This window comes from Nerophis ophidion, linkage group LG13, assembly GCF_033978795.1.
Source record: "Nerophis ophidion isolate RoL-2023_Sa linkage group LG13, RoL_Noph_v1.0, whole genome shotgun sequence".
Lineage (NCBI taxonomy): Eukaryota > Metazoa > Chordata > Actinopteri > Syngnathiformes > Syngnathidae > Nerophis > Nerophis ophidion.
In genome coordinates this window covers 39,394,480-39,406,986 of record NC_084623.1, presented here as the reverse complement: position 1 = coordinate 39,406,986, position 12,507 = coordinate 39,394,480, and the positions used below count along the sequence as shown (strand labels likewise).

The 12,507-nt window shown below is 38.4% G+C and overlaps 1 protein-coding gene across 5 annotated transcripts in view; it reads right to left on the bottom strand.

The window, feature by feature from the left end:
- pik3cb (phosphatidylinositol-4,5-bisphosphate 3-kinase, catalytic subunit beta) overlaps positions 1-12,507 on the bottom strand; it is a 151,175-nt gene that overhangs the window by 43,388 nt on the left and 95,280 nt on the right. For all 5 annotated transcript variants that reach the window (XR_009809296.1, XR_009809297.1, XM_061918881.1 and 2 more), the window contains exons 3-4: positions 4,274-4,469; positions 2,217-2,445 (exon numbers count right to left, since the gene is read on the bottom strand). Coding sequence is in view for 3 of the 5 variants with exons in the window: in XM_061918881.1 (XP_061774865.1) it covers positions 2,217-2,445; positions 4,274-4,432 (388 nt within the window). In the remaining 2 variants the exon portion in view is untranslated. The remainder of the gene's footprint in view (positions 1-2,216; positions 2,446-4,273; positions 4,470-12,507) is intronic.

Here is a 12,507-nt window from a genome sequence, read left to right as displayed (position 1 = left end):
TTATTCTTAGTTTTAGTTTGCATGCAATTCATTTGCAAGTCATCATAGTTTTTCCTCCTGATATGAGCAATTCAAACAGGATCTGCACAGAGTATTTAAGTATTTAACCCCCTGTTTATTTTGTACGTCTACCCCTTATAAAGACACCAACTAATTGGGAGTATTACTGTATTTTAGTTTGCATTCAGAATGTCATACACAAACATTTTTAAAATGCCTTACACGTCATGTGTTTGCTCAAATGTTGGCAGAAGTTTTATTATCCAGTCCAGTCCAGTCAAAATGTAATTTGAAAGGAAATTTGCCATCTGGCACACAAGTCGGAGTCTCCTCACTCATCTTTGCAACGACGTATGCATTGATCACTGACTGTATTGCAACTTGCACCGCCTTTCAGGTAACTTTCTGAGGTTAAGGTAAAGGAGCATGCAGCGCCCATTCTCCTTTATCTTAGAATGATGTAAAATCGCAGATTTTATTAATGCCATCATTTTGTTATAAATCGCATGTGTTAACCCATTAACTCTGACAGCCCTTTTAAAAACATTCATTTAATTTGTCTGAGTTTCATATTGTTGCTATTCTTTATTTATTTGTTAAATACCAATAAATAATATGGAGGTAAACTTACAAAATAAACTAGGCATCAAATTCTTTTTTTCTTACTGTTCTTTAAACATGATGCATTTCTTCTTTTCTGACTTACAAAATGTTATTACAATGTTGGATACTCATGTTAACACAATGCCAAAGTATCAAATTGTAAGGTTAATGCATTTCAGCAGGGGTTTGCACACAGTTTTGGATGCTCATGAAGTTTATTTTTGACCATGTCTGGAAAAATAGTATTGGTGATGACTTCAAGATTTATATTTATAATATTTTAAATGTGATTATTTTAGCGAGGGCGTAGTGTGGTTTAATTTGCAATCTCGGGACGCCTCCAGAATTTAATACAAAGCAGACAGACTCAAAAAACAGGTTATAAAAGTGACTGTAGAGCAAATTTTACGCAAAAATTACACCAAAGCATATCCAATACAAATTATCTATACTAGTAATTCTCAAACTGTGCTACGCGTGTTACATCTAGTGGTACACCAAAAAAGTCTGTAAATATGTACTGTACTGTATATGGAGTATCATTGTTGATGATGTACGCCAAGGAAGTCTGTAAATACGTACTGTATATGGAGCATCATTGTTGATGGTGTTAGTGCAGTGTGTGTAATGTTACAGTGGCCTCTGCCTTGTTTATAATGAATACTTAGGACTTCTATACTACTGTATGTTATTGTTTTCTGAAGTGGCACTTAGTAAAAAAAAGTTTGAGAACCACTGATCTAGACCACAAGGAAGTGTTATAGATCTAAATTCTAATCATCATAGTAATCATAATAATCACTTGAGTGAATTTCAAATGTTCATGACATTCTTTTGTTTAAAAAAAGGCTAAAAAATGCATGACCAAGCAAGTAAAACAAGCATTTAAAAAAGTTTTGTCCTATTTTCCCCAAACACGTGGTTAATTACTGTACATGTCAGATGAAGAGATGAACCAGTGATCATGTGTAAGAATTACAGGCACACACTCTCATGTGATGAAACAGAAGCTTCCAAATATTATTGATCAAATTAGATGCCAGAGGTGCTGTTTGGTTGATTAAATCTCAAACTATATCTCTGTGCTCTTGTTGAGCATTTAGTGCTTCATTTTGGTAAAAAAAATGTTTGGCAAAAATACTCCCCTGCCAATTACAACTTTTTGACATTTTAAAGTGTTTTTAAGCATGAGTTATTAATGTATGAATCCATATGACCTTCAATTTTGATGACCTAATTGGGAGTATTACTGTATTTTAGTTTGCATTCATTTTACAATCAGCAGAAAATAGAAAGTGGCATGATATGCAAGACGCGTCTGGCCAATCGTTATGCTTCTCTATCAAACAAATGGGTGGTTGATAGAAGCAAGCCACAGATGTGACTCTTGTTAGCTGAAAGGTAATGTGCTGAATATTGGAATGGTGTTGCAGGGTAGGTGGTGGTGAAGGATAAAGGATATGTGGTGATCTGGGAATAATTTACTAGTAATGAACTCCAAAGAGCCTTTATGGTTGTGAACATTAAACAGAGAAGAAGGGTTAATTTGTTTGAGAGGTTACAGTACATTGTTTTCTACTTCTATGCACGCCTCGGAGGCACAGATGCCTTACCCTTGCCAATAAGCACTCCGATTTTTGAATCCAGCAGGCGTTCGGCTCGGCCGCAGTTGCGTGTCACCAACTTCAGAACCGGTAAGAAAGGGCGGACATCACAGAGTCGCCGAGTTTCATCTTCTAATTCTTCGTGTACGGCTGTCTGGTTGACGCACTCGAACATATGACTCTCCATTTCGCCCAAGGCTGGAAACAATGGGAACTTCTGAGCCTGCTTCCATAAGAGCTGCAGGAGAGACAAATAATTATTTAAAAATGTTAGCCAACCACAGCCGTAACTTTGAGGTCATGGGATTCCTTAAACATGCTTATTTCAATGACTTTTAAAATTCTATTAAATCCCAGTGAAACACTGGAGTACGTCTTTGATGAAATCTCAAGGTTGTGTACAAAGCAAATCTGCATTCTTCTCCTCCATGCGCCACCTCCTCCTCTGACAATATCTACTCTGTAGTGATTTGTCAGGTGCATGATATGGATTAACCAATCCAGACTGAAGTGTCCAACAAATTGTGCCCTTCTTCAAATCTCAAATTTGGAAGTAAATGTAATAGTGTTTGTCACAGATTTTACAGCAAACTTTCAGGCGACCACATTTCGCTTCTCATATGAGGAGGCTTAATCAGTTCATGATCGAATGAGAAGGGTCTTTTGAGATAACCTGAAAAGTGAAGTTGCAATCGATCCACTCCCAGCAGAGTACAAGTTATGTCCTACCACATTATTTTATCCAACCATTCCTTAACTTTGTACAGTGATGGAGTGAAGTGAGCCTTCCGTCACCGAAAATCCTTTAGTATGCTGAATAATTTGCTAATCAATTGGGACTTAACGATTATGACAACAAATAATTTACTAAGTTTATAGATTAAGAGGTGTATTTGAATACATTTGCCTAATAAACTATTGGCAATACATTCACAGTTACTGCTAGGATTCTTTGAAACTAACCTAAAACAGTCTGCCTCTAAAATGGCCAACAAAGTTAAAAATAATCTTGTAGCTTCTGGTTAAACTAATATCCCTGCTGACCAACTGACACTCAACCCTTTTCCATTTTGAAAAAAGGCCATGGGAGTCTTGCAGGCATCTCACATTGTCATGTGATAATGTACTGGAGCTGTGTGCTGTTTTACAGATTACTTCTGGGATCTGTCACATTTGCATGCAAAAAGACACTGTTTATGCATCCTTTATGTTCAATAAGTGAAAAGGTTGAACAAAAGCAGAAAGCTAATTTATCATATTTTTAATAAAACTAAATCCATTTGGGTATTGATCCAAGACCATGTAGATACAGGGACATACTGGTCATACCAATACCGATGATATTGCTTTATATTACAAAATATTCAAAATCAGAAAAAAATGTTTTTCTTTTTAAATTTTAATCTCAATTTTAATCCGAAAAAGCACAGAATGGCAGTGTAACAATATCAACATAATATGTAAACTAATTGATTGTATTGTTTGAGCAACATAAATAAGGTCAATAGTACACAATTACTAAACAAAAGCAAAAACCACTATCTAGTATTCTAAACAATTTAGTTTTCGCCCTCAGATTTCAAGTATCAGCCAGAGGTAATCGTTTTTTTCTACATTGAAAGGGCCAAATCGGCATTTGCCGATCGCATACTTTTCCATGGAAGTCTTACAAAATGTGGTATTTTCCCACTAAACGCAGTGACTTAAGTTGTTTATTTGTACGTATTTGTCACACCACTCAAACTAAATTTAACTCAATCATTTTAAAGCATTTTTAAATCTAATGTCATCTTATTGTAATATTTGTTAAAGACAAGAGTTTGGCAGGTTGTGTTGTTGATTAAAATCAATAATTGCTAATCACTGTAGCAGACATATATTGCTCATTTTAATTAATGTGAACAAGTGATATTTCAATCATATAGTCAATGTGTGATTTTATTGTTCAAAGCAAGCCTCATTTTTGGGATTGGCGTTCTCCCAACTTTTGCAAAAAGAACAATCAACAACTGTCCTTCACAAGTCCAGTAAAAATAGCTTGGTTAAAACAAACATCAGCTACTTACCAATTTGATGTGCTGGATGGTGGCCTCGCGAGGGACATCTATTTGAATGTAAATACCGGTGGGAAGCAGAAAGTCCACCGAAACCAGGTCCGGAGCATGGCCAGCCAAGGGCGAGTGTTCTGCCCATATGTCCAGAAGGTCGGTCATTGCTGGTGGCATAGCAAAGGGCACCACAGGCCACCTCAACCATAAGGACCTGCAAAATAAATATTGTATAAATTCCTTTTAAATCGTATGTGTTAAACATTTCTCAAAGGTGTCAACAAGGCTCAACATTAGCACAAATAGACTAACTGTTATCAGTAGTGCAAATATAAATAAGAAGACCTATATGTGAAGTGCAGCAATAATAGTTCCAGTTTGGAACTCAACAACTGTCTAACCTACTTGTCTTACGTATACATCGGGCTTGCCCAAACTTTTTCCAACAAGGAGCATACTGAATGTGGGAGCCCACTTTGTTTATACATTTAAAAAAATGATTTTAAAAAAGTATAAATATCAGAGTGATTCTCAAACTGTAGTATGTGTACGGCAACTTTTATTTCCTATATTCAAACACAGTGCTACTGTTCAAGCTGTGTGCAATGTTACAGTGGCCGAAAATATTTAATATACTATGAAATAAATGCTGCCTTGTTTTTAATGAATACTTAGGCCTACTAGGCTACTGCATTTAATGTTGGTCATTTGAGGTGGTACTTGGTGAAAAAAGTTTGAGAACTTGTGTTCTTATTTTATTATTAGTTACTTGTATCACCATTTTTCTTTTACATTACATTGTTTGCTGTATTTTTCCCCTGCTGTTTTTCTTAATTCTATTTCTATAATGTATTGCTGGCCAATAAATACAAACCACAAAAATGGCACAGAAAGGCTAAGTGTTACTAAAGGACGGAAGAGCACTACATTTCCAATGTTTTCTGCTAATCAAATATAGTTGGGCTATACACTTGTGTTAAACTCAGACAATACCTAAAGTCATTCATTGTCTGTGGCCCGGAGAGGCAAAGAGGAAATGTTATCAAAAGTCACTTTGAGACCCTCTCTATAAAACATAATAATCAGGTTCGAAATCTAAGGGTCACAATGGACTCAGACTTGAACTTTAAAAGCCAGATTAAGCCAATATTATCAGTTGCTTTTTAGCACTTAAAATAACATTGACAAAAACAAAGAAAAGTGTCCAAACCAGACTTAGACAGACTAATTCTTGTTTTTGTATCCAGCAGGCTAGACAACTGTACTGGTCTTCTCACAAGGCTCTCTATACACTCAAGTTGCAGAACATCCAGAATGCTGCTACTCGAGTCCTGATGAGAACCAGAAAATATAACCATATCAGTAGTACAGTGCATAAGTCACTGCACTGGCTTTCCGTCACTCAGAGAATAGATTTAAAAACAGCTCAGCTTGTGTACAAGTATGTTTATGACCGAGAGCTAAAGTACAGCTCTGACATCATAGGGCCGTATGAAAATATCATCCAAAATATATGAAAACAACCTTTAGGCTGCTCATATTGTTCGCCATATACGAGCTGTTTAGTATAATATTGTTCTTCAACAGCAAAAAGGCAGTGTTTCAGTGTTCTGGGGGAAGCTGGTGGCTTGGGATAGGGCCAGTGGTCAGCAGAATGCCCACCGTGTAAACAAAACAAAAGGTCAGCCTGCCCTTCACTCCTTCGACACAGGTCCCCAAGCAAACAACACATACTGGGACCAGACAAACACTCACCAACATCCACAATTATACACAGATAGAACAACTGGTACTGCATACTGTATGCAGTGATACCTCACCTTAGGAGCAAATCGCCTTCCACAACAGAGCCAATACCTCAAAACACCCGTATGTCAAATCAGTCCCACCCAATGAGATGACTTGAGATCAATTAATTGTGCTTGGCTCTACAATAAGACACCACAATGTTACCATGTAAAATGTATTTTAAAAAAGAAAAAGTAACTTAGATATGAAATAATGAAGGTTTTATGAAATAATGTAATATACTGCAGCATTTACCCTTGTTTCTCTGTCACTTAATAATATAAAATCACTGTTGTTTATGTTTTACATGGACATGGACGGACGGACTAGGTCAGAGTTGAAAACAAGTGATATGTATGTCTGTGTACCAAAAGTAATGCTCGACTGTCCAATTTGCTGAGTCAAGACTAGACAGCACTGAAAGACATCAAACACAGCTTCTCAATATTTTTATGGATAAAGGTTCGTCGTTTGGACATTAGTGGCTGCAGCTTGTGTGATGCAGACTGACAATGTTGTGGCGGGGCTGACTTTCTGGGAAGACTGCTAACTGGTGGGACATGATTTTAGTGGTTTGCGCCTGATTTGGTCATTCAAAGGATTGTGTCGATCTCTTAGCTGTGCTTAAACACGCACGTCAACTGCCTAATCAAAAAGTTAATTTTTTTGTGTAAATAAAGCAGGAACAGCAATGATTAACAATGTATTAACTCTTAATTGCTCACACTGAACAACTCTAACAAATACAGTAATTTTAAGCCACACTCACCTAATTCTTAGACAAATTGTATTTTGGACATATATCGGGCATGCGAGTTAATTAATCGCAGATGTGCACATGATTGAAACATGAAATATTTACAGAAGTGCTTGTGTTCATTCACAAATTTAACAAAAGATAGTGCCTGTAACACACGTACAGCCAACCGTAGAGCACTGTATTTGTCTTCCTTTACACTTTCATGGCCTGTTAGTGATGGTGGATTTCTGTTTCGAGCAGCGGATTTTTCCTTTTCGATGGCTAAGTTGACCTTCTCCGTCTTTGAAGTCTGTCGTAATTATTTTGTAACGTGCGGGCGAAAAAACATATTTAACCAACAGTGATGACACGGTTTGGCCGGCGGGGTGAATACAGCATGAGAGTTAAATTGTGTCTACAATAAACAGAGGGAAAAGAGAGAATATTGTGTTACTAGCATTCCTAATAGAATGGTCATGACATCAGGGAAGAGAATAAGAGTCAAGTTTGACTGTGCTGCCGCCTTTCATATATGAGACGTGCGTCATCATACCGGAGAAATCAATAAATTAGCAGCAACATTGTGTAAAGTGCATGATCCAAAGCATTAGAAAAAAAGTACCGGCTTGTAAGTACTACTTTGAGAGACAGTTTGTATTTCAATTTACCACATTTTACGGACTATAAGGCGCACCAGGTATAAGCCACACCCACTAAATTTAAGAAGAAGAAAACAAATCCATATATCAGCCGCACCGGACTTATAAGATGTAGATATATACATTGTGAAATGAATTATTTACACAGAAACATTTTGAATATTTACTTATATACATTACTGTTTTCAAACTGTGTCTGTAACATTAGAGTAAAACGGCTGATCAAACAAAACAGAAGTCATTTTCATTGAACCACTAGCTGTGGAAACTAGCTTTCCAATCAGCTAAACAGACTCAATAATGCTACGTTGACGTTTTGATGAATTTACAACAACTGAAACAATTAAAAAACTCTGCCATCGTAAGTTAAATATACTAACAGACATTTGTAAACATGTTTACATATTAGCTACTGCTAACGATGCTAGCTTCATTATGATAGCAAGCAGAAATAGGCATGAAACAGTCCTATAGACCAGTGGTCCCCAACCACCAGGACAAAGAAGAATTTTTTATTTTAAAAAAATAAAAAAATAAAAAAAATATTTTTTATTTTTATTAAATCAACATAAAAAACACAATATACACTTACAATTAGTGCACCAACCACAAACACCTCAATTTTTCATGACAAAAACGTCCCTTTTTCATGACAAAGAAGAAAAAGAAAAAAAAAGAAGAAAAAAAGGACACCCCCCGGGCCGCGGGACAAATTATTAAGCGTTGACCGGTCCGCGGATACAAAAAGGTTGGGGACCACTGCTATAGACAACACACGCGACAGTTTAGTAAATAAGAATGGTTTTAGTTATATTGTAAAGATTACAAATGTTGCTTGGACTGATGAATAGAAATGCTATCAACAACTAGAAAAGTAAACAGCACTTGTGCATGTGGTTGAAAGTGCTGAACAGAAGGAAATACTGTAGACGTTACACCTGCAGCACTTGAAGTGAGGAAACCTGTCCAAAAGATGGCGCTATAGCACAAAAAATGACACACTATTTTAGAGTCTTTGCATGGTTTTTTTATTTAAAAAAAATTGCATTATGGCCGTCAGCGAAGAAATATCCATAAATTAGCCTCACCATCATGCTTGCCAACCCACCCGGATTTTCCGGGAGACTCCCGAAATTCAGCGCTTCTCCCGAAAACATCCCGGGACAAATCTTCTCCCGATAATCTCCCGAAATTCAGGCTGAGCTGGAGGCCACGCCCCCTCCAGCTCCAAGCGGACCTGAGTGACGTGTTGACAGTCTGTTTTCACGTCCGCTTTCCCACAGTATAAAGAGCGAGCCTGCCCAATGACATTATAACTGTAGAACGATCGAGGGCAAGTTCTTGGTTTCTTATGTGGGTTTATTGTTAGGCAGCTTCCTTAAAATCCTCCCAGTCCGGTAATAACACACAACAACAGCAGTCACGTTTTTGTCTACCGTAAAGCAGTTTGTCTGCCGTAAGCACCAATGTTGTGAACTTGTGACAATCTTAAACAGGACAATACTGCCATTTACTGTACATAGAATAGAATGGAATGTAGAATAGAATGTACTTTATTGATCCCTGGGGGAAATTCAGCACCACAGTTCGCTCACAATAAACTATGATAATAATAAATAATATAATATAATATATATAATATATGAATAATATAAATATATTCTACATTTAAGTGCAGTCAAGGAACATATGCATTACACAGTCTGATGGCCGTCGGTATGAAGGACCTCCTGTGTCGTTCCGTGTTACATTTTGGGAGTCTGTGCCTTCCACTGAACGTGCTCATTCTCTCCACAAGGTCCGAGTGTAGTGGGTGGGAGGTGTTGTCCATAATGGCTAGGAGTTTTCCTAGACTTCTTCTCTGCCAGAAAGTCTAGCTGTGCATGCATATGGTTGGAAAAATAGTGACAGAGAGTAGAACAAAGATGGATATTTCAACCCTTAACTCAACAATGAGTAGATGAGTGTTATGTATGTGTATATGTGTAAATAAATGAACAGTGAAATTCAAGTATTTCTTATTATATATATATATATATATATATATATATATATATATATATACACATATATATATACCGTATTTCCTTGAATTGCCGCAGGGCATATAGTATGCGCCTGCCTTGAATTACTGCCGGGTCAAACTCGCTTCCCAAAATAACTAGAGCATGCTTAGTATTACCGCCTGGTCAAACTCGTGACGTCACGAGTGACACTTCCCCTGTCATCATTTTCAAAATGGAGGAGGCTGATTTAGATACCGGTAATTTGAAATTGCATAAAGGGAAGAAGATTAAGAGCTATTCAGTAGGATTTAAGGTCCAAGGTTACATCACACTCAAATTTTTACAGCATACCTTTGGTAAGTGCTGGAGTGAGAAGAGGTTTTAAATTAATTAGCGCCCCGGCGGCAATTCAAGAAAATACGGTATATATAATTAAAAAAAAATAAAATATATATATATATATGTATATATACTATATGTATATAAAATATTTGACTCTTAAACGCGCCTCCAACCACGCCCCCCCCCCCCCCGACCACGCACCCCACCCCCCACCTCCTGAAATCGGAGGTCTGAAGGTTGGCAAGTATGCTCACCACTTTATAAGCCGCAGAGTCCAAAGCGTAGAAAAAAGTAGCAGCATATAGTCTGAAATTTACAGTACTCATAAGTTGAAGTACAGCATGTCATACATAACAGGTACTGAGACGGTAAAAGCAATTATTGCAAAAAACAGCTGAATGTAATGCAGTTTGTCACTCAAAATACATTTTCAGCAGAGTGCCTCAAAATGTGTGCTGACAAATCACATTCATACATATATAAGTGCAAACTCATGTGAACTCAATGGAGTTTTACTGAGGTTCAAAAAGTGAAAATCCAGCCTGTCTCCATTCGGGCATCTTCAACCACAGCTCGAGTGTCACGCCACTTCCACCTGCTCTTTCCCTCATTATCTTGTCCTCAAATGGTCTCGTGCATTAACTCCTCCACTCGGCCACAGGTCCATTTCCATTTAGGTTCAATCAGCCCACTGGAAATGACAGCACTAATTGCCTCTAATGTTTTTTCCCCTCCTCAAAGCTAAGTGCTTTAGCTACCAGCAGAATGAGCCGCTGTTATGGCACGTGGCTGACGATGGTGCAATATCTGCAGTGTATTTGGAGCCACATGCCATTATCAACCATGTGGATGGAAACTTGACGGTCGTTCAGTTGTCCGCTCGAACGGTATTTCCTATAAGGTATGTGATCATGCTTGCAAAGACAATTAGTTGTATAGTACCATTTTCGATTATGTTCCACCAGTTGGAAAAAGAAAAACGAGTCCGTGATATTTCAATTTTGCCGCAGGTTATACAGACAAAAAGCAAAAAAAAACCTGTCCTGTCTCACTGATGCAGACCCAAAACAAAAGGAGGCCGCATGTGTTCACATGCATGTGAGCTTATTACAGGCTTCGTGAATGACGTTTTCACACCAGACAGCTTGAAAAGTGTGTGCTCGTACTGTGATGCCAGCACTCATTGCCCCCGTGTGTGTGTCTCGTATGCGTATAGGTGCACGCACACACAAACAAAAGGTGAGTGGGGTCATTGAGAATGTGATGGCAAAAAGCCAGATGTCTGCTGACAGGTCAAATTTCAGTGAGTGGATAAGAGGATAGAGTGTGTTTGCAAGATCAAAGTTTCGTTCAACCAAACAGACAAGCCTGAGGGTCTGCAGTCAACATTAGCAGACTAAATGATCACTTGCAATCCCCCCACCACATATCCCCTGGTATACATTGTTAATGGCCTGTACTTGAAGGTGGAGAAATATGAGACAGTTAAGGTTATTTTCATGTTTTCTCTTGACAGACAGGTACCTTTCATGTGACGTTTCTGTGTAAATAACAGCTGCCTGAGGAAAACCAAGTTTGTAACTTAAATGTCTTATAATTAACAATGAAACAGAAAATTAACAAAACTATTTGTGACCTTTAGGCAGTGGTTCTCAAACTTTTTTTGTCATCCCCCACTTTGGACAAGGGGGAGTTTTCAGGCCCCACCTTCCCCCATCACCCCAACAGAACGCTAATGCCAAGCTTAACATTTTCAAATTTATTGAACATCAGGTAACATTCAAGTTGTATACATTCAAACTCAATAACATAAAATAACGTCAAGTTCAATAATAAATAAAATAACTGTGCAGCTGTGGTGTAACTTGTATCAAGTTCAATGATAAATAAAATAACTACTCTGCCAGTTTTCTTTGAATGAAATCAAGTGGCTTATTGACATGATTGGGGTGTGTGGTCTCGAAGTGTCTCTTTAATTTGTTGGGTCTCATGCTGTCTGCTGCTAGCGGTTTTAGACACAGAACACACAGGGGTCTCTCCTCTGCCCCCACCACCGTTGCCGTGAATCCAAGAGCAAGATACCCTTAATCATTTTCGTTTTGGTTGGCTTTTTGGTTGATTAAGCCCGTCAGATTTTTATTTCTCTGCAGGCGCTAGCTCTGGCTCGATGACCTTTGAGGTGCGAGTCTCAAATTTATCCATTTTGTGTAATTGTGGTCCACACATTAGCCTGCTACCCATCCGCGTGAAAGATTGTTCCGCTTAGCCCCGCCCCTTTTAGTTACTGTTGCTATGTCTGTCAAACTTTCGCTCCTACCTAAAAATGTAAAGCCTATAGGAAAATTAAGTAATTTACATTTATTTATATGGGCTTCACGGTGGCAGAGGGGTTAGTGCGTCTGCCTCACAATACGAAGGTCCTCCAGTCCTGGGTTCTAATCCAGGCTCGGGATCTTTCTGTGTGGAGTTTGCATGTTCTCCCCGTGAATGCGTGGGTTCCCTCCGGGTACTCCGGCTTCCTCCCACTTCCAAAGACATGCACCTGGGGATAGGTTGATTGGCAACACTAAATTGGCCCTAGTGTGTGAAAGTGAGTGTGAATGTTGTCTGTCTATCTGTGTTGGCCCTGCGATGAGGTGGCGACTTGTCCAGGGTGTACCCCGCCTTCCGCCCGATTGTAGCTGAGATAGGCGCCAGCGCCCCCCACGACCCCAAAAG